This window comes from Ciona robusta, chromosome 1 (genome assembly GCF_009617815.1).
Source record: "Ciona robusta chromosome 1, ASM961781v2".
In the NCBI taxonomy this organism is placed as follows: Eukaryota; Metazoa; Chordata; class Ascidiacea; order Phlebobranchia; family Cionidae; genus Ciona; species Ciona robusta.
Window position 1 is genome coordinate 14061823 of NC_143235.1, and position 27657 is coordinate 14089479.

The window sequence follows — 27657 nt, forward strand, 5'->3', positions numbered from 1 at the left end:
AAAACGTGGCTTAAACGAACGCATTCTATTTCTGAGTACGGATTTTACCTTTTTGCCTGAATATACATTAGTGCAAAATATCTGGTAACATATTTATTTAAAAGAATACAAAATGTATAATACATAAAATTTCGTCAACATTTTGTCGAATTTGCAATCAAATAATAAAATCTCTTTACATAAAACATGTGCCTAAGTACTATTTTTACAGAAATAGAATTAACTGCGAACAAAGGAATAGATTAAATTGCGCTTTTTGGGTTAAAAATGTCGTTTACAGATATTGAGTAATATATTATTTGGCCATTATGCAACAATAATATAGATATGAGATCTTAGAGTGAAATACACCAGAATCGGAGCAACGTTTTACATTCTTTTGCAACAAGAAGATTAATATGAAATAGCAACTTAGCAGTAATAACACTAACAGAATATTACACTACGTTCTAATTTTACATGTACTGTTATTTTATGATAGTTTTCCAATTGTAAGTTTCTTGTACATCTCTGTAGCTGAAAATATCATTGAATCTATAATTCCTGCAACTGTGAAAGTTCCCCCTATGATTGCACACACCTGGGGAAAAAGGATAGATTAATTTTTACTGCAAGTAAACAGTTACATTTCACTGAATCTATAGGGATGACTAGCACACCTGGGAAATAAAAATAGGAATTATTTTTAAGTTTACATACTACATAGCTACATTTTCACTGCATCTTGTAGACATGAGTCCAAAAAATAAGTCGACTGGGTGTGAGAAAACTCACACAGTTTTTGGGCAATAGCAAAGCAGTAAATATTAGCATTTTTAAGGGTAACAAAAATTTACTGTATAAATTGTTAAATTATGGTGTGAATCATGGGTACAATGTTCATAACGTTCACAGGATGTTGGTATTGAAAAATTGAACATTGACTAGCACCAGCACATTATTTAACAGCCATTGATAGTTGAATGTTTTAGTATTGCACAAAGGTACTCTCATGATTGCAGTTTACATGCACACTTAGTATTGGATTAATTTAATACAACAGTCAATGAATATTTTTACAATACACTGCTTCATGATATTAAATATATTTTTACAGACAAATTTTATATATTGCACTGTTTGGTTAATGCTACAATACCATTTGTAATAGAAAAGTTCAAACAGCTATACTGCACATACCATATTACTGATTTTGTTATAAGTAAATTTAAATTTATTCATTTTTTATATCAATTCAAATGCCTAAAATCAAAGACAGAACTAACCATGGTTATAAAGTGATAAAACGGCTTCCTTCTTTCTGTATATTTTACTGTTATCGGTGTCATTTCATATCGAAACCAAATTGCTGGCATTACCCTCTGTCCATGGCCATATGCAATATAATCCTGGTACACAAACATAAGGTAGAGTTTAGGATTTCAAGTCAAAAAGCAACAAACTTAAAGCTGTGAGTTCTTAACCTCTATTTCCAACAGCAACTACAGCTGAATTTGTAAGATATTAAGTTAAATGTTTAAAAAAAAGGGTCGTTGGAATTTTAAATAAAAAAGCAACAAAATAGCTGTCAGTTCCTCTGACTAACTGCACCTAGAAACTAGAAACTTAGACCAAAGACCAGTGGTCCGAAATTTTGGGGCACAAAGCCGAAATAACGCTGGCAATTTTTAATACAATTGTTACAAGGGGAATGTTCGTCATGGAAAATTAAAGAAAAAGTTTTAATTGAAATAATTGTGCGGAGTAATGCAAACTTAAATTTATCTCGAACTAGTTTTCTTAAAACAGCACCTCTCCTCTTCACTAGTTTAATTAACACAACAGACAACAAAAAATAATGTTTTACCTTATATGCGTTTGTATATTGGTATAGATAGCGCAAGTTCCCATCAATGCTCTCATAAACTGTTGGTACAATCTTCATTATATAGTCATGTGATGATAGAGCTGCAAAAAAGGTCATGATTTTAAAAGTTGCTTTATTTATCTTAACATTCTAGGTGTGGCAGGTCAATGCAAGAAGTCATAACATAGGTGTTCATGAGTTATGAAATATATATGACTTTTGTTTATTTATCTGAGTGTGGCATGCAGAAGGCATAATACAGGTGTTTAGTAACACATATATTTCATATAACGCAGGTGTTCTGTTTCAAACAGCTCCCCACTGCTTACAAGTTATCAACTACATAGTTTGTAATGAACTGCTTATTTAGTATTCCTTTTTTTTGTATAGTTAACAATTTGGATAAATTGGAAGTGCCACTGGGTTGAAGCAATCCACTTAGCTTAACATTAAGGTCTGTTATTCTGCTACAACAAGATTTATTTAATCTAAGTGGTTGATCAATTAGGCTAAGTTGGTGACCACTTACGATGTTTATCAAATGTTGTTTTGCCTTCAAGAGCGTTGAATGATTGAGACTTAACTCCTGGGATCTGGAATAAATTAAAGTTGTTTCAGTCGACTCTCCTAACATATATAAACATATAGAGTACATTATAAAATAAAGATCATTTTTATTAGGGTACTATATAATATATTAATATTAATACATAAATAATTTAGATTTTAAAAGACCTTTACCGATTAACATAAATCTTTCTTCCTTTTAGCAATTGCAAAAATAAATGCATAATTACTGTTTAGGTTTATGACTTTCACTGTGTGCAAAGGAAACGCCATAAAGTACAACCAGTTCATAGTCGCCAAACCCAGAGTGGTAGGGTACCATAAAATTTTCTGCACTGCATTATTCAGTGAATATTACGACCAAATAGTTTGATTTTTGGCATGAGACTGTGCATCTAATTATCCCTGATACCTCTGCATTTTAATAGGTTTGGCGCCTATGATTGAGTTGGTAGGTCAGGTGAACCTAAGGAAGTCAAGATCATTATACACTTACCACCATATTATCTCCAATCCTTAACTCTTTGATTTCATGTGTCATGTCAGGGTTGTCTGGTTGAGACCTCGCACTATGAGTTGAAACATGGAAGTTGCCCGGCACCTACAGGGGTGTATAACATGATATAGGAATACAGCAGGTAAGTAACAATTTTAACAAAGTTGGAGTAAAGGAATCTGGTCAAAAAAAGGAAAAAATGTACCAGTAAAAATCTATAAGTAAAAAATTATTAAAAAAACTACTGGAAGTTAACTTAGCATATATAAAATGCTTGTGATTTAAAAATATATTATAAATCTAATAAAACTAACAGAAGTAGAAGTACATGGCAAAAAGTGAACTCATTTGAAATAAAATCAGCATATGTTAAAATGACTTTAAATTTTTAATTTTGCAAAAACAAAAAACAATATTACTATTAGTATCAGCGTATTTAATTTATATAAAACTTAAACAATATCAGTCTTGAATTTTAAATAAAATATAAGCAATGCAACAGGCATGGTTTCAACAGTATTTATCTATGCAGTTACCTTGTTAATTTGAAATCTTGAAGTAAACAGACAACCGTTGCCATCATGTGTAGGAACTTTTTCACTGTTGTCCACCATTCCTACTTCATGTCTTCCCATGGAATCTTGGATATCCATTCCCAAGTCTATGTAATAAAATTTCCATAAGGTTACTGATATACCGTTCTATATTCTATTCTATGTGGGTGATGTACTGCATGGCTTGGGTCTTAAGATTTAGGCCAAGATTGGCCTATTACCCCAACACCCAAGGTGCTACCGCATTGACCGCACCAGATTTTAAAAACTTTGTTTACCAAGTTCACTTAATTTTAAAAACTATAAAAAAATATATAATAATAAAGAACCTAAATGAATATAATAATAAATATTAAATTAAGACATTCCTAATGCAGAACACAGCACTTACATTCACATTTCATTTTTGGCAATGAAATAATAATTTGAACAGGAATTTTATCCCCAGATTGTGGGTCGTCCACGTACAGCTCACTGGCGACATCTATGGTGAGAAAACCCAACAACTCGGAGATAAGAAGATAAGAGATGAAGAAACAACAACCGACGGAAACTGTGGAAACAACAATATTTAGAATGAAGTGGTGTCTGCACTGTATGGCAGTTCCTGACAAGACCTCACATGTGCAAGACGGTTATTTTTGCTTGCAAGCTAGCATTGAAAATCAACTTGCAAAGTATATTTCCATGCGACATTAAGAAGTCCCACTTAATTTGCTTCATTGTTTAATAAATTGGTGTTGTAGGACAACTTATGGTGTGCTGCGTCCATACCCAAAAGTTTGTAAACAAAATCGCCTGTTCACCTGCCATACTCTGTAGACTGCCATATTGACATTTTAGAGGTACCCCCTCCCAAACTACTGCTGTGTGGCAGAAAAACCTTGCATGTTATTTTTCGTTCCTACAAGCCTAATAACATTACATTACAGAAAAATTAGTTTCTTACTTGCTGCACCAGTGGTGGTTGGTTGCGTTAAATCTTTTGGGACTTTCCTGTAAATATCAAACCTGCAAAAAAAGAATGTGTGGTTCAATAAATTGTGTACTACATTTTCTTTTTGAAAGATCATATTACTGACAGACAAGAAATTATGGTCAAATGAACAGCAACACAGCATATTTCATTTGCCATCATTTCTTATAGTCGTTGCACACAGACACAATATGGGGATATTTTATATGTATATAAGATGCATAATTTCACTTTTTGGTGAAGTGCAAAGCATTGGAACAAGAAATAACAGCAAATGTACAGACGTCACACAAAATTTGACAACATACATAACATGGGAATTTTAGTTAAAAACACATCAAAATTACATATTTTTCTTACCTTCTAATATCGAACACCATTGCAAAGATTGTATACCCTCACCCAAATAAATAAAACACACCAAAACACTAAACTACCCCCTACCAAATGTTCTAAGAAAAATGCGACCGCCTGCAAAATAGGGACTTATAAATTGCGGTAGAAAAGCGTGCCGCCACAAAACTACTACTGAATAAATGTTGAAGCAAAAATATGTCTTTCTTCAACCTAATTACCGAAAATAACGCTACTTTTCGAGGAAAATTGCCGAATTATTGGTTTAGAAATCTCTTGACCTCACTGACGTGTCAACGCTCCCGGCAAAATCACTCATGCGTGCTGTTATTGTTTTGATTGGTTCTAAAGTTTTTATTCATTTGCATAAAAAAAGGTATTTAATTTGGGGTGAAATAGTAAATAAAGACGTAAACAGGTAAATTTGTCTTTTTAATCGTAAAATCATATGCACAGTATACGTATTCTCTTATCAAGTGACGTATGTTGGTTTTATAAAAAATTAGCTAAATAAAAACAATTTTGGTTTCCTTTTTTTTATTTAAACTTACAAGTGAAATGTAACTGCAGATTAATGCATTTAGCAGACACTACGTATAAGATAAAGGAACTACAAATGAAGTAATTTACAGACTAATGTATTGCAAACAGTAAAACACCTGAATCACCCATAAAATTACACATGGTGGTAGCAGCTATGATGTCCACAAAACACCCTTTTTATAACGACTGTCGTTTCCCACCACGCAAGGATAAATTAGATACATTTATTCATTAAATCTGGAAAGTGCATACAATTATAAAACAGCATTAATAATAATATTGAAGTTATTGTACAGAACTCTGGTAATGGTTTTGAGCCATGCTTGGACGGCCATGATGTGAAGGAGTTTGCCTGGCTTCTGTCTCTACATAAAATATAAATGACATGACTGTATAATATAATGTAAATATTATTGTCTAAAAGCAGGGATTATTAAAATTATGAGACATTATTAAAAATCTAGAATGGGTGTTAATATTAAATCGAATTAAAAACATATTAACCACAGATTTAACTAAGTAAGTTGGTCCGAGGTGTATAAGACAGAGCATTCTGTTATAACAACCGTCGTTTTTCGGCCACACGAGGATAAAACAAGTTACATTACATACCATAGCACTTGTTAGTTGTGCCAAATATGGTATATTCTTTGTTTAGATATGAAGCATTTAAACAATAACAAATACTTCATCATCTTAATCTTCAAAGCACAATAGAACTAGTATAATAATATTTACTTTGTGACACAATAGAAGGATTTTGAATTGACATTCTGACAAACTGAAGTCGTGAGGACGAAAAATCTTCATTTCGCCCGATATCTCTGCCCAACGATAACTGTAAAATACAAGAGACTTGTTTTGTTGTTTACATTCATTTCTTCTAACTTATGCAGGCCAAGAGTATGAAACAGAAGTTATAACCACTGTCATTGCCCTAAATATCTACTTACAACCTAAAAAAACTGTAAAATAAAACTGACTTTTACATTTATTCTTTTTATTTTAGGTGGGAACGGGGTATACAAAACAGAATACCTATGTTATAATGACTGTCATTGCCCCAAATATTTACCTAGAAAAAACTGTAAAAAAAAATTTTAATATTCATTCTTTCCATTTTTATGAGAAATAACAAAGTTCTATACCTTATTTAGTGAACAGCAACTAATCCCATCTCCACCACCCAACACTGAATGAATATGAATTGTAAGTAATGCATTTAATATTGAAACCACTAACCCAAGGACACCAAGTATAATGTGAGTGATGCAACAACCAATGAAGAATAATTTCTGCAAAAGGAAGAAAACGATACAATCAATGAAGAATCTATCTTTTTCTCTTGGTGGGGCAATGGCTGTCGTTTTAACACAAGTTTTCTTTCGCTCATTTTTTTGGGGGAGGGGTTTTCACTAATTAAATTACAAACATTTAAATTACAACTTTTGTATATTGTGGCATTTCAGCAACTTCAAGATGGTTATTCTTTTAGATGATTACAAATTTGGACATTTGGGGACCACTGGCTTGGAGCAATTGCCAAACTCTCATCAGAACTACAATCAATGCATGTCAAATAAATTGGGGCACTACCATTATTCCAGCAATTGCCCAAGGACACATATGCCCACATTAGTAACAGCATTAATCTTCGAACCAAGCAGAATGTAAATACTGAACTTTTTTGCAATGACACAATCATTGTATTTAATATCTATATATATAATTTAGTTGATATATGTCCTATGTAAATTGAAACTCTTACATTGGTGGCAAGACTGAGCCATAATGAAATCCCAACCATCACAGTGGAAAATATGCAGCTTACAATTTGTACCACTATGTTCGCAATGATCTGTAAAATAACATTGTTAAAAATAGGTGCAAACATGGAATAATAAGACCATTTATAGATTTAACAAATGGGGTTTTATTTCCCAATGACAAGCATTGACAAAAAAGTATCCAAATAAAAAATATATTAAGGATTGAAACAGAATAGGAGGGCTTTAAGTAAATTGCCAGGATTCCTTTCAGACTTACGATATGCCTGACAGCAACGGCATATATATAAATATATAATGGCAGTATATATACATAAAAATAATGGTAATTACTAACTTGATGACGATTGGTTTTCCCACCAACTTCCAACCCTGAAGCTCCAGCAATAACTATCTGGAAAAACAAAAACATTAAAACAAAATTGGAATTTTTATTTGAATCTTATTTTACCTCATTTTTTAATCAGCTTTCAATAATTGTCTTTAATGCATTTTAAAACCAACAGGCTATATAAATGTTGCTTAAATTTGTATTAAATGGCATCCTCACATATAACATTTCAATAGAAATGAACGGTTTTATCGACATTTTCAACTTACTTTAATATTCTTAATGTTGGTGTGGTTATTTCAAATACTTTTATGGATGCATTTACAGTAACACAGTGTCAATTTTCAAATAGCAAACAAGTTACATTGAATGTTCTCAGTATATTTAATTAAAAATAATGTCCTTTTAACAAACATCCAAATTTTTACATTGCATTTTCCAATAACAATAACCAAGTTAAGAATGCATTCACAGTAACACAGCGTCCATTTCCAGATAACTAACACAAGTTTGAAGTTACATGGTGTTTTCATTTAGTTTCCCCGCCCAAGCTACCAATTCATCAGCTTCACTTTCCCACGATTCTAACACAGGAGATTCACTTTGTGTTACATCTGTCATGGAAGTGGCAGGGGCTGCAGTTCCGGGTTCAGCTCTCTCTGATGTCTGGTTCAAATACAATTGCTTCATTGCTGATATTCGCTCCTGCTTTTTCTGCCGCATCCGATTAATCTTAGGATTCCTGACTTCCGTTCCTGGGGATTTGACCCTGCTAGGTCCGAGCTTGATGGATGACATTGGTGATAAGGCTCGGATGTTCGCGTAGTCTGGATTCCACATCCGAAGTGAAACACGATCATCATCATTAACAGCAGACTCCATATAAGTCGAGACCGGCTTTGTTGTAGCGACCTGGACCCACGTGCGGTGATAAACATCAAAAGAAATTTGCCGAGTCGGCAAAGTGGAAGTATGACTTGACGAATTAGTTTTTTCTTCTCGAATAATTTCAACAGGTTCTTTTACATTTCCATACTTTGCCTCGGACATATTCTGCAGCACCTTCTCAGTTAAAACCTCCTGCAGTCTCTTGCTCTCAGCTGCACAGCTCATCACCATCTCTTCATAACCATGAGGAGAATCTTGAAGCATCTCAGCCGCCTCCTTATTCACCACATCATCCAAATCAGGCTCCGATAAAAGTGCTTGAACCCCCAATAAAATCCCCCTCACAGAAGTGACTCTTTTCCCTTCTCTTTCCAGAAACCCAGCTGAGAGCCTCCCTGACAGTGGGTCAACATTGGGGTGAAATGGGACGGTGTTAAACGTAATGCTTGGAACTTCATAATTATAATGTTCAGAAAAGTGTAAAGTCAGATGAAATTGCCCATCACCCCATGATGTATTTTGTAACCCCGACAAATTCACGAATAAATTAAGGGGGCTACTTGGGTAATATTGTAGGGAAATCCCCCAAAGAGGGTGTTCGTGAAGTTCGAACAATTCATGCTGAAGAAGCAGCACAGCTCGGCAGTGCATAGTGGTCAAACAGTTAAACAAAACGAAATAATCATTTCTTAAAACTTCATATCGTACTAAACTTAAAATACAATATTGTTTAACACAGAAAACAAAAATATATCTGTGTATATATATGGTAAATTGGTAAATGTATAAACAATGAAAAACTAATTGTGATTATCAATATTAAGATTGGAGATTAAGGCATAAACTATTAACACACAACTATACAGGTAATTTTACGTTTCTGGTCCATGTAAACGTGTTTTTTAAACGACTAATACAACTTAAACGTACAAATTGGTACAATATATTTTCGTTCGTACGAATTATTAAATACAGACGTTACTCCAACATTTTCTATACACACTATTTGTTGTTTAGAACAAAATCACTTATTTTCAACACTTCTATGTTAATATTACCTCATTTCAAGGAATTATACTGACTTTGCTGTCGTTTTTTTTTTATATTTCTTACTTTTGTTTTGGCTTCTAATATTTCCTTGGGAACAAACAGCTGTTCCGTGAAATCGCTGTAACGACTTACAAAATGGGGACGATTTTACATTGTAAAAACAGGTATTTTACGTTACTTGAATTTACCTATCACACATTTTTGGCTAATTAATTGGGTATATGTGTTAACCGTGTAGTTTAACAATCATTGTTTAGCAGCCACGCTTTTAATTTGCACTTTTACTCGAGTATTTTTTACCCCTAACGTGTCGACTGTCATTTTGCTGCTAATTACCTTTTTTTCGCTGTTTTAATTAATTTGATCTTTATAACTGTAATTAAAGAGATGAACAAAATCTATGTAATCGTCATTTAGCCTGCATATATCGCTTCTTACTTTCCAATCTAGTAGGATGAGAGAAGATGGGACACCTTTTCATTCTATTTTCTCGTATCATTTAGTAGTATACAAAGAACATTTAAACAATTATAAAACCGTATTTTTACGACTTCCATAGACCGTCGTTAATTGTTTAAAATACGATCAGGATATTTAGACATTAGATGCTAACGGTGTCCCGTTTTTCCCAACTCTACTATAACATAAGCAAACGTACAAAATATTTGCCTATATACCTACCCAAATACCACACCAAATGCCCTCGCCAATGTTAAGATATTCCTTTTCCTTCTTTTGTGTAGAATCGCCAGTGAAGGTATTTAATCGCCCAGTATTTTGTTCCAGTTTTGTAAACACGAATAAAATCACACCAATGAGAACGCTTAGACAACCAATGATGAGTTGGGCGATCTATAACAGAACACAAGTTTTTTAAAACGTTTTTAAATGAGTAAAAGAATAAAGTTGGTTTATCACCGCTTGGCGATAAGGCACAGTCGTTATAATACGGGCATTCTAATTCATACGCCCCGCTTATACGAGTTATCACATATGTAACTTTGTGGGTGATTGTTTCTCTGTGTGGCTGCCAATTTAGAAACACATAATGGACCACTGCTGTGTTGGAGCTCTTGTCGCAAATTTGCTTGCCAAAACACACTTACGCCGTCAATAATAGCGGCAACAGGATTCTTAAACTGCGGCCTACAGGCAGGCGCGTGAACCATTCTGCCGCGGTTCCAAACATGTACTCGAATTATTTTTTCATTTTAATCCTATCAACCTCCGGTCGTCTTGGTCGGTTATAGCGAGCCAGCCTCCAACCGAGATGTTACCGGCTAAAGGCTCTACGCTGCTTCCGCTGTGGGCCTATGTGTCTTTGGGCAAGACACTTATCGGAAATTGGTCCAACCCAACGGTCACTAATGGTTGGTCTAAAATAAATTGTCAGTGACACAGAATAAACAATCAACCACAACGTTATACGTGGTAACTCAAAAGCTGACACAAGGTGTATGAAACTGAACACCCATGTTAAAACAACTGTCGTTTTCCGGCCACGGATAAAGCGAGTTATATTTATTCATTCATCCGTCAAGTTGCAAGGTGTGGCTAATAATTTGGACAACCCTCTAAATTCTAAAAACACTTACCGATAGTTTTCTTAGTTTTCCCTTATACCTTGCAGCCACAATAGAATGCCCTGCGCCCTGATTCCCATTCTGCTCCAACACCGGTATATAAGATGACCGAGTTAATTGCTCCATAATAAAAATACAAAAGTATCTCAAAACAACAGGTTTTACTAAACAGTCAACATTCTATACAGATATAAGATCCCAGCAGTGAAATTTGTTTTGATTAAACATAAACAATTCACTGTCTGTTTAAACCGTATGTTGGGTTTAATAACAGCCACACTTTGTAACAGATCCTTATTTCTACCAACTTACACTCAATCTGTTTTAACGATGGTTGTTTTGCTGTAAAGTCCAATCTTTTCGTTGTTTTGCTGTAACTAATACGACCTTCGTTATTATGCCTCGGATAGTATGCCGTATGAAATTTAAACCTTGCGAAATAGCAAACGTAAGAATATTTAATTAATAAAAACCCATTAATACTGTTACCACGCCAAAGATATATCGAAATATCTACGTTCAACCATTCACGTTAAATTGTCAATATAATAGTCATTTAGTGACATAACGGAAATTTAGTGACATAATGCTTGCTTTAATTTATAAACAGAAATTTATCGTTTAGTGCAGATCCATGTTGTAACTTGACAGTGAGCATGAGATATAAAGTCCAAGGATTCGACTATTTTAATATACAAATAACTCTTTTCTAGCAACATTATAACTAAGCTCCCACAGACCTGTTATGGAGAGCAAACGTAACGAATACTGACAAATAATACTTAAATCACCACCGCGTTAATTAAACATAAACAACGCCATTGCTAAAATCATTTCCTAATTTCAAAATAAAATTGTCGAACAAAGCCCTGTTTAATCGTCCGCGTAGCCCAGTGATTGGCACTACTGACTCTATCCTAGAGGTTATACGGGTCGGACTTGACGCTGCTACCATCGTGAGCGTGTGTCCTATGACAAGACCCTATAATAACCAAAGTAAATGGGTATACTACTGACATCTTATACAACTGACATGTTCTTTGCTAATAACCGCAGTTGCTCACACAATGACCTCTAACGCAGCGGTTTCCAAACTTCACTAAAAGTTTTTCCTGGTGAACCCTTTGCAATTATTTAGAAAATTCGCGGGCGCATAATAATCCAAGAACGCTGTAGGAAAATGTAAAAACAATTGAATAGGGTAAGTGTTTAATGTGATACATTGCGAACCCTCTGAAACTGAGGGAACCTACTTTAAAAAACGCTGCTCTAAACGGAGTGTCTAAATTGTGACCCACTAAGTAACACATATAGCAACACCATTTTAACAACTGCCTTTCTGTATTTTCTTGTGTAATTAGATATTACCTATTTGCCCTAGCATAACTCCGGCAACTCCAATACATAAGCATATGCCGGTTTTTATTAAAGCATGTCATTTGTAACCGTTCCCACCTTTTATTCATTACGCCTATGTATCTTTTCATAGCACTTTAAATAAACACTCATTCGCGTGGCGTTTCAAACTAACATACTGGAGCTTGATTTTCTCCTATAGTCACCAAAAAAAACACGAGCTTCAAGTTTAAGTTTCTTTATTCGTCACATTACTGTGCTGACTGGCTAGCCAGGATTGAAACTTGCCACACACGGATAAGGTTATCAGTGTAACCAGCGAATAGGGTCTGAAAAATAGAAGTTTTTAGATAACTTAGTATAACCAAGAAACTTTACCTGTTTTTACTGCTTAAGTTATGGGTTCTACAGCAATATTTTTAAATATAATACTGTGGGGTAAGATGGATACCATCATCACATAAATATACCATATTTCCTAATAGGGGTTTTCTCAATTGACAACGTTCTTTTAAAAAAACAGTTATCTAAATCTGTAAATACACTTGGTTTACTGTTAGAAAACAATCATATTTCAATCTGTATTGCAATGTCTGTTCCTGATTATCACTGCCTATCTGTCAAATACCTTAAAATCTATTTTCTATTTATTATCATACCTGTCCATCAGGTGACCATGCCAATGACAAACACTCAGGTTGTCCAGCCTTGCTGTTTAGGTTGATTAACTCTGGTCGTAGTTCATCAAGCAGAGCCTTGCCTTCCAAATCCCAGATCTTAATGGTTGGCCCACAAGCAGCACAAAGCCAGTATCGGTTGGGTGAGAAAGCAAGAGCGTGGATTTCACTATCACCATTGCTCAAAGTGTAAAGGTGTTTGCCTGTAAATAGTTGAGGTGTAAAAACTATGGCATGGTCGTAATAGTTAAAAAGTGATGTACGGTTGAGCATACTTGTATATACAATGCTTATAGAAAAAAAATCTTAGAACTTTATGGAAGGGTAAACTTATACCTCTGGCCCTCTGGATATTGTTTTTATTATAAACATCCCTCCTACAGAAACTACAAGCTCTCATCATTGCAGAACTGTCATCATAATAATCAGGACAGTGTATATTGATGTAATCATTGAGCTTTTTATCTAACTACACTCAAACCCAAAAGTCTGCTTATCCTTGAACTGCAATACATTCAGCAACTCGACCGTGGGCATGAAGTGGCAACCATGGATAAGTCGTTCAAGTTCCCACCCAAAAGGGTATAAATGACCAAACCAAGTAAAAGGCATGTCCAGTTATCCAGCAACTCGAAAGCGGGCATAGAAAATCAACATAAACATCTTATTACCTTCACTAAGATCCCACAACATAGCTTGTCCATCTTTACCACCGGAGGCACAAAGAGAGCCATCAGGTGAGACAGTCACAGAGTTAATGAACGCTGTGTGCCCGTAGTGGTTGGTCTTCAGCTTGCAGTTAGTCAAGTTCCAAACCTGCGTGTGTCTTGTTAATCAACAAAGAACTTTCAATGCATTTATATAGTTGTAGAGCTAATGGTTAACCCATATACCTTATGACTTTCATTGTTTTACAAACTAAAATGTAATAATTTCTTGACACTTAAAGGGTTGCATACAAGCTAGCCATTATGTAGATCATGTAGGCACAGCTTGTAAAAACTACTACCAGATGAGCCTTTGAGGAAAAATCCCAAACAGTTATGGTTTAGTTTTTACCTTGACCACTTTATCCCAGCCGCTGGAAACGATGATTGGGGTGTTGGGGTTCGGGGAGAATTGAACGCACGATACCCAGTCAGTGTGACTGTCCTCCTGTAGCGGGATAGTATAATGTGAATGAGGTAATGAACAAATATGAGTCAGAAGAAAACTCTGTCATGGGCTTTTATATTGGAATCAAACAAGAAACTTGTGACTATAATTGTTTATAGATCTGTGCTTCAAGTAGATAAACCGGACAAGCTTTTTATTCTTTTATTTTACCAGAACTATAAACCTTTTAATTGGAAATCAACCAGCTGTTTTAAACAGCTTGGCAAAAGCTTTTTCAAATTTTACGCTTCTGCAGTGCCCTATTATTTTACCCTAACAATTACTCCAACACAGTTATTTAGACCAGAGTTACCTAATTACCAAACATATAACTGTTTACCCCCACCCACCATGATGGTATATTTGCATTGACCGAGGGTGTTCCACAACTTGATGGTTCCGTCACGGGAAGCGGAAATGATCTGTCGGTTGTCACCGGAGAAAGCGACCGACATAACATCCTTGGTGTGCCCGCAGAAACGACGGGTGGTAACTCCCCTAGGTAAAGAAAGGTAGTAAAATTTAAAGTGTAGTCAGGAATTTAAAAAAGAGAACTTAGTTTTAAACATTTTTACGCACCACACAAAAACTGGATGTGCATAGCATGGTAATATCAGCCCTTATGTTCGTTAACGGGAGGTTTAGATCCCCCTATTAAAATCACATGTACAGGTTTTGAGACAAAGTGTTCATTATTATTTCTGCTTGGTCAGTAAATAAAGTGACATCATGACTCAGTAGTCTAACATGTTAAAAACATCATCCCAAGCAGAATAACCTTATTGAGTCTAACATAAAAACTGGTGTGGGTCCATAATGAAGCCACTAAGCATTAAATGCCCCTAATTAAATATGAAGGCTCTTTGCAGTCAGTGGCGCACCAAGATAAAAAAGACTGAAACAAGTTATGGCAGTGTTTCAAGGAATATGCTCATGAGTCATGTTCATATGATGTGAAGTCATGTAACTACAAGTTTCCTGCCATGTACATGAAAGCCTAATCCTTTCCTTCTGTCCACCACTGAACACAGTAAACATATCACTACAAAAACATCTTCAGCTTACTGTTGCAAGTTCCAGAGCCTAAGATCGAAATCCCATGAACCAGAGAGAGCAAATTGTCCATCAGATGAAATAACGACGTCCGACACAAAGTGTGAGTGACCACACAGTCTTCGGTTCATAACGCCGTACGTGTTCTCATCCCGAGTCAGTTTCCATACGATCAGAGACTGATCTGGTTTAAAATAGGTTTTATTACTATTTTAAAATGAAAAATAGATTTTAATAATATTTTAAAGTGGAAAATACAGGGTTGACTCGGACATTAATAAGTTTTAACAGTAAATCCACAGGTCAAAGAAGTTTTAAATATTTTTACGGACTTTTTTTACCTGTCATAAAATTGTATAAATCTTAGAATTTTCTACGCCAACAATTTGCCGCAAAATGGTTTAAAGTCCAAGCAAACCCAGTGCATTTTACAACCGAATGTACACGGTTATACGTTAATCCGTACAAAATTCGTCAATAAAAACGGATTTACTTATCCAATCTATAGTAACTAAACTTAAAAATACATATGTTTACTCTTTTCTTTATTATATTAAGCTATCCCTTGACTACAAGTCGAAAACGCGAGCCGAGGCATCGACTACTGTAGGAAACTCACCCCTGGAGGCAGACAGAATCATTTCTGGAATAGCTGGGGTTGTAGCGATTTTTGTCACCCATCCTTTATGCCCTTTAAGGGTACCCCTAAGGGTCATTTGTTCCGTAGCCATATTTTAATATTGAATCTGTAGTTGGTCAGATTCCGGCAGATAAAGCTCCCAACTAACCTACAATAGCCACCATAACTCGGCAGCCACGAAAAGAAAGACCACACTCGATCCAGCGAAACATGGAGTCCACATCCGCAAGGTGGCTAGCGAGTAAATTTATTTCGTCCCCTTCCACGTTACAGCTATTAGCAATTGAAAAAATAACAAACCGTTTTGTTTTATTAAAATGAGGCAGAATATATGACTAAAAAATAGGAAAAAAGCATTTTTTTATATTTGTTATAATATTATCTTTGTTTGAAACGATTTTCACCGATTCTATCAGACAGCTGTTTGCTTATGTCTACCAGAGTCCGTATAAACGGTTTATATACGGACTCTGATGTCTACTACATTATTAAAACCATAAAGGTTAAATTATCTTCACAATAACTTGCAGGAAGACTTTTATTTTTGTTCTAAAATTACAATTAAGAAATACAAAACACGTTACATTCTAACAGTACTAATTTTAAATATTCGGAAGAAACTGATTAAACACTACGCTAAATTAGAACTGCAACGTACAAACAGTAACAAGGAAAGAAACTACACAAAAAGTTGAAGAAATTGTAAGAATGTGCAAATGGAAACAAAATTGTGGGCTAAAAAATGTATGAAAACTGCAAGACACATGATTTTTGGCACCAAAATAGGAATTAAAAAGTGCAAATAAATGTGGAAATTTATAAAAATAGAAACCATTTTTAGACTGTTAAAAGCATGGTAAATATGATAATCCCACTTTAAAATTAGTCAACTGCAGATACTACATATTAGTTTTACATGCCAACACTCACGAAACTGAATTTACCCTCACAAAAAATAGCACTCAAATATTTTACAAAACAAAAAATAGAGAACCTTAATAATAATTGGAAAATATTGTTACTTTAAATATGTTTGACATTAAAGTATCTCTTGGTGCCTGTAGCGTTTCAAAAAGCAAATAAAATACTCTAACATTGTATATAAAAGCTTACAAATATTAAACTTGTGTTTTTATAAAAAGCTCAACACAATCTATGTCAAATAGACTTTCTCAACGCAAGCAAATGAGCTACTTAATCATCGCAAACTATACAGATAGTGAAGTGTGTCTCACATGATAATCCTAATTTTTGTTCCATAGAATGTATTTAAATTGATATTCCTTTCAATGATTTAATTTTCTAAAGAAGGTATTTGTTTAAGAAATATTCTTCCTAAAGAAATATTCTTCTTTAAGAAATATTCTTCTTAAACAAAGAGAAATGGGCGATGTCATTATTTTAAACAACCCATACGCCAATGTTATAATTCGATTTTAGCCAACCCCTTACCCTTACCAAAATATTTCAATTACTATGTTTCCTTGACCCATTCATTAGGAGTGGTTTATTTTCAGTGGCAAGTGAAGCGTAATCATAATCGCCAACTGCCGACTGATGGAAACGACCCCTGTTGGCGAAATCTTCATTATCGACAGTAAGTTGGGTGGGTACCATGGTGTAGGGGGCCGTGGTCATCGGGGTGACCACAAACTGCTCGGGGACCGGGGGCTTTTTGCTAGAAATAAGAGGGGTGAGTTTTCAAGTGGGATTATTATTTTTCAAGCAGGATTATTTAAAAACTATTAAAAAATTACTGGTACTGCTGTATAAGAAGATGTTAGAACTTAACAATGAGCATGAGGTGTATGAATACACCATGTGTGTCTGGTGTATAAGAAGACACCCATGTTATAACTTGACAGTGAGCATGAGGTGTATGAATAACCATGTGTGTCTGGTGTATAAGAAGACACCCATGATATAACTTGACAGTAAGGATGAGGTGTATGAATAACCATGTGTGTCTGGTGTATAAGATGACATCCAAGTTATAACTTGACAGTAAGCATGAGGTGTATGAATACACCATGTGTGTCTGGTGTAAACACAGTGTGTATAAAAGCAATATAAATAAATCAATTTAACCTTCCCAGTCACACAGCACTCCCCAATACTAAACCATTCCACTACTCACTTGCACCACCCGCTGGTCACTTCTTTCACCCACTCCACAAAACTAAAATGCGCGGCAGCTCCGGGGTTTAAACCCGGGCTAAACAACGATGTATAAAGATAGATAAGAATGAAAGCAAGAATATTCGCAAGTGCATACACCCAGTGTATAAGGAACATCACTACTATGCTGAGGAATGCCTGGAAATAAATGAAATAAATTTTATTTGTTATTTAAAATTAGACTGGACCAATTCTGAGATTACATTGTGTCAGAACATATTGATTAATGTGGTGAATGCAATACACTTTGCCTATGTAAGTATGTTTATACACTTAACAGCAGAGTTACAGCTATTTTTAAAACCTATGGTTACATTGACACCCTAGGTTCCACTAATGTTAAGCCTATGTTAGTTATTAAGTTAATACTTTTAGGAATTATAAGTGTAACTGTATCATAGCAGTGTCACTCCAGATTTTACTAAAAAAACAACAAAAAATGCTCAAAAAAACGTAAAAAATTGTTAAGCTTAGTGATTTGGCCATATAGAATCCCATATGTTTCTAATGAAGTTAATACTCACCGCGAACAATGAGGACCATCTATTGCACATGAAGGAATACCACGAGTGTGGTTGTTGGAATATTTCATCCATGTCGTTAAAGTCTGAATGTTCACTCTGTTGAGTAAATTAAATTGTTTAAAATTGAAATGAATATAAAAGACAGCAATATTTGGGTAAAAACTTATCTATTCTCGCATGGTAGGAGAACAACGACAGTCATTATAACATGGGTGTTCTGTTACATACACCTCGTGCCCAGCGACGACGAATCATTTTCATACACAATGTGCTTTCACACCGATAATTAATATGCAGCACTTTTTCCAGTTAATGCAAAAAAATGACAAATCTAACTACAGTATATTCACATAATTTATTATTGTCTTAAATTTTCCTTTCAAATATTAAAAACAAAGATGATAAAATACATTTAATATTTTACATCGTTGGTAGAATCATCTTCATCAACTTCCGGTTGATTCACAAATTCATCTTCTGTTGGTTCGAGTGGGGTTGGTGTCTGGTAAATACTTAATCTTACAACTAGTTTAGAAGGAACATTACTCCATTCCAGAGGTTATCAAACTTTTCTAAAAATTTTGCCTGATGATATTTCGCAGCCCTATACAAATCAAAGAGTGCTATAGAAAAAAATTCAAAAACCACTTAAGTGAAAAAAAAAACACAAACTTACAAATATGATAACCCTCTAAAAACTGCTGTGCGGACCCCAGTTGGTCTGCGGACCCAAACTTGGAAACTGCTATTCTATTCTATATGGGTGACGGACTGAGGCATAACATGGGACCTGGGATTTAGGCCATAGTTGGCACATTACATCAACATTGTATATGCAGATTCTATTCTATATGAATGAGGTCCACAATCATCCATACATAAATTATATACAGTTTATAAAACAAACCTGATATTGAGTTTGTTCTTCTGTAGCTTCCACTGCATCGCTTGCATTATCATCAGGTTGATCAACGTTCTGTTAAATCAATATATATGAGAATAATATAAGTAAATCAACCGTATTAATTATGTGAACATTTCAACTAACCATGAACATTTAGATAAATTACCTTTTTTGGCCTTTGTAAAAACTAATGAATAAAAAAGAATAAATTACTATATTTAAAATCTAATTTTATTTAAACTAGACTAGATAAAGTTCGATTTGAATAGAAGTTTTTTTGAATAGAAGATAAATTAAATCGAAGATAATTTTTTTGAATAGAAGATTTGAATAGAAGATAAAGTTTGATTTGAAGGTTTGATTCTGAAAACCTCAAAAGGAAATTTTGGCCACATTAACTAGATTTTTTCATTCACAAAATCGCAAATATTTATTCTTTTATGCCTAAATATCAAACACCACAAAAACTATAAAAAAATTACCTTTTCATTTTCATCCAAACCATAACTTTGTTTTAAATACTCTCTACCTGTTGATAATGTCAGTTAATTTCTATATCTAGGCTACAAAAATTTCATGTAATGATGAGTACTGTTTCACTATTATTTCCCATCTCTTTATTATGTTAATTAAGAGACCTTTGGATGGTGATAGAAAAGATAAATTAAGATTATGTTATTGTTATTTGTTGCAACCCCACCAAGTTTAATGCTGGCATGGGAAATAAACATTACTACCTAACCTGTTCTTTGTATTGTGTCTTTCTGTGTGGCTGTTGCTGTTTCATTTTCCTTCTCCTGAAAATCAACAACTTCCATTATTTAAATTTCTAACCTATACTACTTTATATATATTATATATAGTTTAAAGTTAAATGACATACCTTTGATATTTTTTCCATGGTGTCAAGGTCCTTAGTAAATTCATCCATAGTTCCAGGTCTTATCTCGTTTGATCCGTAACTTACGTGTCTTACACGGGGGCTTGCCTTGCGTTGGTTGGGTGAGCTGGATTCCTATTTCGATTGAATGTTTGTACTTACTTAGTGTTAAGATTTTGAGAGTGGTCACCAAAATTTAGGACAAAATTGCGTTACTTTTGTTACTAAGTGAAAAACATTACATTGGAAATCAGACTCAATAAAACAGGACATGTTTTATGAAATATCTTTATAATAATAGTTTAACACATGGGTTACATTATGAAGATAATAATATATACACCTTAATAAAAACACCTCATGCCAACATATTGGAACATAATGTAGCAACCAAATAAACCATGCTCATGGGTCATGGGTCATGACAAAATACATGCATAAAATAAAAATCTTATAAAATATTGGATTGTTTAAAGGGAATCCATTTCGGTTAAACATTTCACAGTTTCCAAAAAAATGGCAGAGTGGCAGAAAATGCAGTGAAACAAAATAGCAAAAATTACCATTCATTACTACTGCAGTCCTAATTAGTTTGTCATTGAGAGTTTTAAAAGATTGCCACTAATATAGCAGACACTACTGGTGTAAATATGCACCTTATATTTGCTGAAATTTTTAATTCGTTTGTCATAGCTCATAGCAAGAGCAAAATATGAGTAATCCACGGAAGCATACACCAACATGAAGTTACATGTTATCACGGGAGAAATGAGATTCAAATTTCCGATGAATATGAACAATAACGAGACGAGCCCAACGACGCATATCGCGATCACGGGTGTCTTGTTCGCTCCGAACTGAAACATGCAACATGCAGTGGGGAGGTTAGGTTAAATGAAACACCAACAAAAAATATCAAAATTTGTATATAGATAGAAATGATCAAATAGAATATAGGTTACACCAAAGTTTAAATAAAATGAAACATGCTCTAAAGAAAATTGGATGGAATCAAACCGCTGAAGTAAAATCTATATAAAACTATGGGGTAAGACGGGACACCTTTAGCACAGAGGTTGGAAACACCAATGAGGTTTTTCACTTTATTGGTTGATTGTAATGTTTAATTTAAAAATGCCCTAAATGTTTTCCATACCAAATATTTTATATATGTGTGTTGGGTAGACGGGTAGTCCCTTTGTTTTGTTAAATAATTTAATTAAAAGCCATAAAAATGTTATAAACATATTTATATATATATTATAAATATTGTTTTCATATCCTTTTTGATTAATTTTTTTAATTTTATTTACTCAAATTCTTTGAAATATACCCAATGTGTCATAGTAGTATAATTAACATGGTAATAACTGCTACCATTTACACAGCATCGCCTACTATCATGTGTTGACTGAATAAACAACTATGGATAAAGCTTGTATGAAAACCTGTAGCGTAAGTTTACACAACAGCGTATGCCACCCTTTGTATAAACATATAAGAATGGAAAACCAAATGTGGATTTCTTTACGGTGAGAATGAAATATAAAGTTTTGAAGTTGGGTAACTTTTTATTAAAAGTAAATTTATATGTGGAACTAAATAATAAAGTAAAAATAATAATATTGTAAATACAATAAAATAGGATTTGAGATTATATTTTATTACTTTAGACAACATAATAAAAAAATGCCAGTTTTTAACAACAATACTACAATAAATTTAGTATTTTATATAATATTTCCCACCAACCAAACAAGCATACACAAAATTTTAATGATGATTTTAATCACATACCATGCCACCCCTTATTTAAACATTGGTGGGGCTATTATGACATCATAAAAGCCACTGTTGCAAGCATTATGACATCACTTACCCCTTTCCCCATAAACCTGATAGCTGGAATCACATTTTCGTTGGCAATGCTTTGTAGAACACGTGGTGCACCATATAAACCTATATAAAATGGAATATAACTGTTATATATAATGTGGAACGTATATGTTAAGATTAAGATGGTTCAACGACCCATTTGGTTAAAAAAAAAGGAAGCGCATTTCCCATATTTAGACCAGATAGCGGACGAAAGTGGAAACACACTACAATTTTTCATACCAGATGAGCCGTTGAAAGATTTTTTACATTATGACTGGTAGCAGGGGTAACAGAAAAATAAGATGTGTTTGTTACAACCAATGAAACAAGAGATACAAAACTACACATACGGAAAAATGGAAAATCACAACTAAGATGAAGATATTGTACCAGTTACAGCATGCTTGTTGCACGAACAAAATAATATAAACTGGTTTAATACACAGGTGTTTGGAAGGTAATTGGATAATTCTGGTTTAAATGACAGGTTTCCAGGCATGCCTCGCTGTATGACCTTATTCATAAAAAGTAGAATGTATATACAATGTTGGGATAATGAGTCAACTCTGGCCAAATAACACGTTCCCAGACGAATCTTTTCAAAGGAGACACCCATATACAATAGAATAACCAGTAAAAAAAAGTTACAAAGACTTCATTTTCTTGCAAAGTAATAGTAATCAGGATCAAGGGCTACGAAATATGTAACAAAAAAATCAAGTCCAACGAATACTGTTAGATATAATATATTTCAACTAAAACTAACATCATCAGTCTCATATTTAAATAAAATATATTCACCACAGTTAAAGTAATAAACATTACCTGTGCTGCATGATGAGGTACTTGACATATAGATACCAATAAGCCATAATACACCAACTGCTGATACCTGTGTGTGGTAGGTAATTAACAAAGGGGTATTCATAAGTTAGTTAAGGTAAAAAGCCTGACACCATGGCTTTGTGGATAAACGATTGCATCGAAATCAATCATATATAGTTATATCATTGGACAAAACACTTAACGGCAATTGCTCCAACCATGTGCATAATAAATTAATAATATTATCTAAAGTGGAAGCCATACAAACAACAATCACCCACTAAGTTACACAGGTAACCAATGTCATTGCATACCACGCAAGGATAAATATGTTGCATTCACTTAAATGTAAAACAGTGACATTTTACCTTTTCAGCAATCATGAAGTCAGTTTGTAAAGCAATTCTTGTGCAAGTTGAACCAAGTAATAAAACGAACACTAAGTATAAAATGAAGCTGAAAATAAAAAGCAGTGATTAGTACAAACTATGACATCAATACAGAGCAGGATTTTTCAAAATCACAAACCAATATAAATTGTTGGAGAATTTTTAAATGTTGCTAAAATATCCATAAAAATCTGCACCGAATAAGGTGAACTGAAGTATAAACAATACCACCAGTTGAAATTTAAGGTTTTATTATTGTATTTAAAAAAAAAAAATTAAATAGGAAAAAATGTGAAGACCACTGCTTTAGTTTACTATTCTAGAAAACTATCAAATCTATATATATAGTAGGGTGGGGAAAGATGTAGGACAGTTTCATTCCATTTTCTTGTCCCATTTGGTAGTAAACAAAGAATATTTAAAGAATTATAAAACTGTATCCCACGACTCCTATAGACCGTTGTTAATTGTTTAAATCACGACCAGAGTATTTGGATATTGTGTGCTAAAGGTGTCTCATCATACCCCACGGTACTATAGTTTTACAAAATTTAAACAGTTAAATCAGATCTCCGTTCCCCTACATTTCACTCACCTTATCATAATAGCTGATAAAGTCCCAACAGGAATGCTCTTGGCTGGGTTCTTAAGATCTCCCGACATATTTACCCCGGCCATTACCCCAGTAGCGGTGGGGAAAAACACCCCAAATACAGTGAAAAATGTTTCACCCACTTGTAAGGAGGGGCCAGTGTTATTGTGGAGAACTTGAGGTGAATATCCCACATACCCAGCACCTGGGAAGCATGGTTTAAAATCTAAGTCATGGGGTGGGTGGTTTGAGGCCAAAAAAGCTAGTTGGAAATTGGAATGCATGCTTAATTAAGGTGCTTATTGGAATGCATGCTTAAAATGCATGCTTAATTAAGAGGTACAAAGTGGTGTTTTGTTATCTTTAAACTGTTAAATGATACTGATAATGACAAACAATGGTACTAATATGCATATCGTGTGGTCTGCAACCCAGTGGTCCCTTATAGGCTGTACCTTGGGTGTTGGAGTAATGGACCAACTCTGACTTAAATCTCAGGTCATGCTATGTTGTAGCACTTCACACATAGAATAAAACCATTGGAATAAAATGACTTTGTGTGGCAAACCAGGGGATAAGAACCACGCAATATTGTTAATAATATAAATTGGTAATGACAATGTGGTATATTTTTACAGAAACAACAAACAGTCTTGCCTGGGTCCGTATGAACAAAGGTACCAATGATAAAATCTGATGTTGAAACAATAAGCACAAGTAGAAGTAGAAGTTGTAACCTGATCACCCATTTAACACCTGGGTGGAGGATAAGATGTGAACATTGGAGTTTGGAAACATAGTATTAGCAGATTTTGGGGAACTATAGGTAATTGTGACTGGACTGTAATAATATTCAACCTTTATTTGTGTATGTTGTTAATTGTTATGTTAGTGACTAGTGAATATTTAGAAACATTTTTAAACGTAAAGACACGATAACAGTTGTTAAAACACGCTTACAGTTAAAAACATATTTACACTTAATTGTAAGCAAGAAGCATGGTCGCTTCACCTAGCAGACAAACAAGCCATTTACGTTTAATTATTATCAATTTAAACTTCTAATAGAAACACAAGTAGGCCGATATTCACTTTTGTTGGACCACTGTTAAAATTTCTATTATATATGCATATATAATAGATATACTAAATTTTACAATATTGAATAGCAGCAATAACTTTATAGCAAACATTCATGAAATGTTAAACTTTCGCGACAATACAATGATCATTGTTACCACAGAACGATAATTATGATCAAACAATAACAAGAATTATGTTACCTGCCAAATTAATTGCCAGCAAACACAATAGAGTGCCAATAGCAACACCCCTTACAGCCCATTCATTGTCCCAGTGGAAAGTTTTCGTGACAGATTCAGCGAAACCAGTACAGTATAAAGCTGACACAACACACTGTAAGAGCACGGTATAAAATTTTAAGACCTTTTTTTGTAAGATTGAAAAAGTAGTAAAATATTATATTTTTTAATTTTAAGATTTAGGCTGAGGTATAAAAAATTGGCTCAATAGTCGTATACCAATTAAACACCGATTAATAACTGACCCGATATTCGATATAGTAAAATTTGTTTTAATAAACATTATTTCAGTTACATTTATATAGTTCTTCATACCGCTACGTAAAGCAAAAGAATAATGTCTACTCCTAAACTAGGACCCTGACATTTCTTAAATAAACCAACAGTATAAATCTATTCTCACCAATCCAAATGCATACATGACTCCAATAGTTCCCCCTATCTTCCCGCCCAGTACTTTAGACACAAGGTAATATACACCCCCTGTTCCCATGTCTTTGACACGCTCACAAATCCCTATCGCTGATAACGAGGCAAGAGCAGCCACAGTGATTGTGATCATAACGATTAGCACAGCAAGCCCGATACCTACATTTCCCTGTGTGGGGGAAAATAAATGCATTTATATCAAGATTTCTTAATAATAAACATTATGCTCTTTAAATGTCAGAGGTCAAAAGTATTGGTAAATAAAACTTGCCTAAACATAAAAAATAAAGTTTTTTTCAACGAACTTTGTTAGTAAGAGTTAGTAAAAAGCTTGTAAAAACATAAAAATAACATTTTCAAGGATGTTCCTTTGTATAATTTTGACAAAACTTTGGATTTAAAATTAAATGCTACTTTAGATGCTTGTAAAAATGTCAAGTTGGGAAATTATCTAGACATTATTTTCTGCAAAATCTTTTGGTAAAAAACAAGAATTTTATCATACCAAAGTTTTGTCTTATGTTTTTTTCACAACTGTTTAAAAAAAAAATTTAACAAAACGTTGGGTTTTGAACCTAAAACTATAATTGTTACAATTTGAGCAAGCAAAAAAAAACAATACAAAGATATTCAATGAAAAAAAACTATGAACTGCCAAAAATAAACAAAACAATTCTTACCACCATCCACCCTGTTCTCAGGAACAAAACGACTCCAAATATATTAATGAGACAAGATGTGAACACTCCGTCCCATGTTCCAAATAACACAGGCTCAATCACAAAGAACTGGGATTTCCACCATGGTTTGTGGCTCTTACCATGCTAGAATGGGTAATAATAAATTAGATATATAGTAGGGTGAGGGAGATGGGACACCTTGAACACATAATACACAAATATCCCGACTGCTGATTGCGTTTTAAACAACAACTAACGTTTATAATAGTCCTAAGGATATGGTTTTATAATTCTTTGACTGTACTACTAAATGGGACAAGAAAAAGGGTTAAAAAGGTGTCCCATCTTTCCCTACCCCACTATAAATCAAGTAGGCCAGTGTTATAGTGTTTGTATGTGTACATGCTTCACCTTGAACTAATTCAGTGGCATATTTTTGCTACTTAATTAGACATACAAAGTGACGGTGTATTCTGCTTATTTTCAAGTTATATCATGTGTGTCTTATAGTATATTTTTATACACAAGACACATATGGTGTACTGTGTATTCATACACCACATGCTCTGTCTTTTTATAGCCTGTATCACCTTGCACATCAAAAACAAAGGAACAAAAGGTTTCCAAACAAAGGCTTCTTCTCAATCAACACAACTTGTTAAAACCCACCTGATGTGCGGCTTCTTCATGAAATAAATCTTGCACGGGCGTTTCACCGCTGTGTTGACTACCACCATCAACGAGTCCCTCCTCCATTATTAACTAAAAGAATCAACCAATCCAAGCTTCACTCCATCCCATGCAAGCCTAACTACAGTGGAAACTATACAGAAAACATAAAATTAAAGCATGCAAACATTTTCCCCAAAAATATTACATTTATTTATTTTTACATAAGATTGCTTGGTCGAATTTTCTACCCTACTTTAACCACATAAAATATATATATATATTTTATATAGGCCCTACATTTTTCCAAGGTAGAATTATAAACACATCCAGAGAGAAAACATTAACATTTTACACCAGGGTTTATTAAACGTCGTGCGAATTCGCTTGCAAAGTCGTATGCAAATCCATTACCGAGTTCCGCATGCCTCGGTGAAATCCGGACAAAACAGACAAAACAAATGAATTCCGGATACTGTGTACAGCCACCTTAATGCTCCTTACAGGGCGAGTGAAACTCCTATACATAAA

At 34.1% G+C, this 27657-nt stretch overlaps 5 protein-coding genes across 7 annotated transcripts; all 5 read right to left on the reverse strand.

Annotated features, from left to right (window-relative positions):
- Nucleotides 1-80: 80 nt before the first annotated feature.
- LOC149743553 (endoplasmic reticulum-Golgi intermediate compartment protein 1-like) lies at nucleotides 81-5001 on the reverse strand. Its single transcript, XM_089875013.1, has 9 exons — nucleotides 4800-5001; nucleotides 4413-4474; nucleotides 3855-4016; nucleotides 3446-3570; nucleotides 2910-3014; nucleotides 2376-2439; nucleotides 1847-1947; nucleotides 1266-1388; nucleotides 81-580 (listed from the first exon to the last, which is right to left on the reverse strand). Exons 1-9 carry the CDS (start codon nucleotides 4817-4819, stop codon nucleotides 473-475), a joined length of 870 nt encoding a protein of 289 aa, XP_089731139.1. The 5' UTR covers nucleotides 4820-5001; the 3' UTR covers nucleotides 81-472.
- Nucleotides 5002-5546: 545 nt separating this feature from the next.
- On the reverse strand, nucleotides 5547-11213 carry LOC149743554 (uncharacterized). Its single transcript, XM_089875308.1, has 7 exons — nucleotides 10988-11213; nucleotides 10074-10244; nucleotides 7461-7517; nucleotides 7105-7194; nucleotides 6485-6631; nucleotides 6075-6174; nucleotides 5547-5701 (listed from the first exon to the last, which is right to left on the reverse strand). The coding sequence occupies exons 1-7, from the start codon at nucleotides 11099-11101 to the stop codon at nucleotides 5622-5624; spliced, it is 759 nt and encodes a 252-aa protein (XP_089731434.1). The 5' UTR covers nucleotides 11102-11213; the 3' UTR covers nucleotides 5547-5621.
- LOC149743555 (ubiquitin-conjugating enzyme E2 U-like) lies at nucleotides 7636-9394 on the reverse strand. The gene has a single exon (XM_089874339.1). The coding sequence runs from the start codon at nucleotides 8991-8993 to the stop codon at nucleotides 7971-7973; it is 1023 nt and encodes a 340-aa protein (XP_089730465.1). The 5' UTR covers nucleotides 8994-9394; the 3' UTR covers nucleotides 7636-7970.
- Nucleotides 11214-12553: 1340 nt separating the features above from the next.
- LOC149743556 (small ribosomal subunit protein RACK1-like) lies at nucleotides 12554-16148 on the reverse strand. The gene is made up of 7 exons (XM_089874457.1): nucleotides 15836-16148; nucleotides 15229-15400; nucleotides 14514-14661; nucleotides 14068-14163; nucleotides 13680-13824; nucleotides 12991-13211; nucleotides 12554-12660 (listed from the first exon to the last, which is right to left on the reverse strand). Exons 1-7 carry the CDS (start codon nucleotides 15945-15947, stop codon nucleotides 12583-12585), a joined length of 972 nt encoding a protein of 323 aa, XP_089730583.1. The 5' UTR covers nucleotides 15948-16148; the 3' UTR covers nucleotides 12554-12582.
- A 232-nt stretch (nucleotides 16149-16380) lies between these two features.
- Nucleotides 16381-27280, reverse strand: LOC149743557 (solute carrier family 12 member 8-like). Of its 3 annotated transcripts, XM_089894155.1 has the most exons (18): nucleotides 27127-27280; nucleotides 26458-26601; nucleotides 25752-25946; nucleotides 25310-25442; nucleotides 24684-24782; nucleotides 24030-24231; nucleotides 23414-23501; nucleotides 23046-23112; nucleotides 22222-22301; nucleotides 20999-21199; nucleotides 20346-20477; nucleotides 20205-20259; nucleotides 19945-19991; nucleotides 19466-19534; nucleotides 18983-19060; nucleotides 18559-18654; nucleotides 17994-18172; nucleotides 16381-17534 (listed from the first exon to the last, which is right to left on the reverse strand). In XM_089894155.1, the coding sequence occupies exons 1-18, from the start codon at nucleotides 27211-27213 to the stop codon at nucleotides 17324-17326; spliced, it is 2163 nt and encodes a 720-aa protein (XP_089750281.1). In that variant the 5' UTR covers nucleotides 27214-27280; the 3' UTR covers nucleotides 16381-17323. The 3 variants fall into 3 exon arrangements, with proteins under 3 accessions (XP_089750281.1, XP_089727479.1, XP_089727561.1); XM_089871353.1 differs by lacking the exon at nucleotides 24684-24782; XM_089871435.1 differs by lacking the exon at nucleotides 20999-21199.
- Nucleotides 27281-27657: the final 377 nt, after the last annotated feature.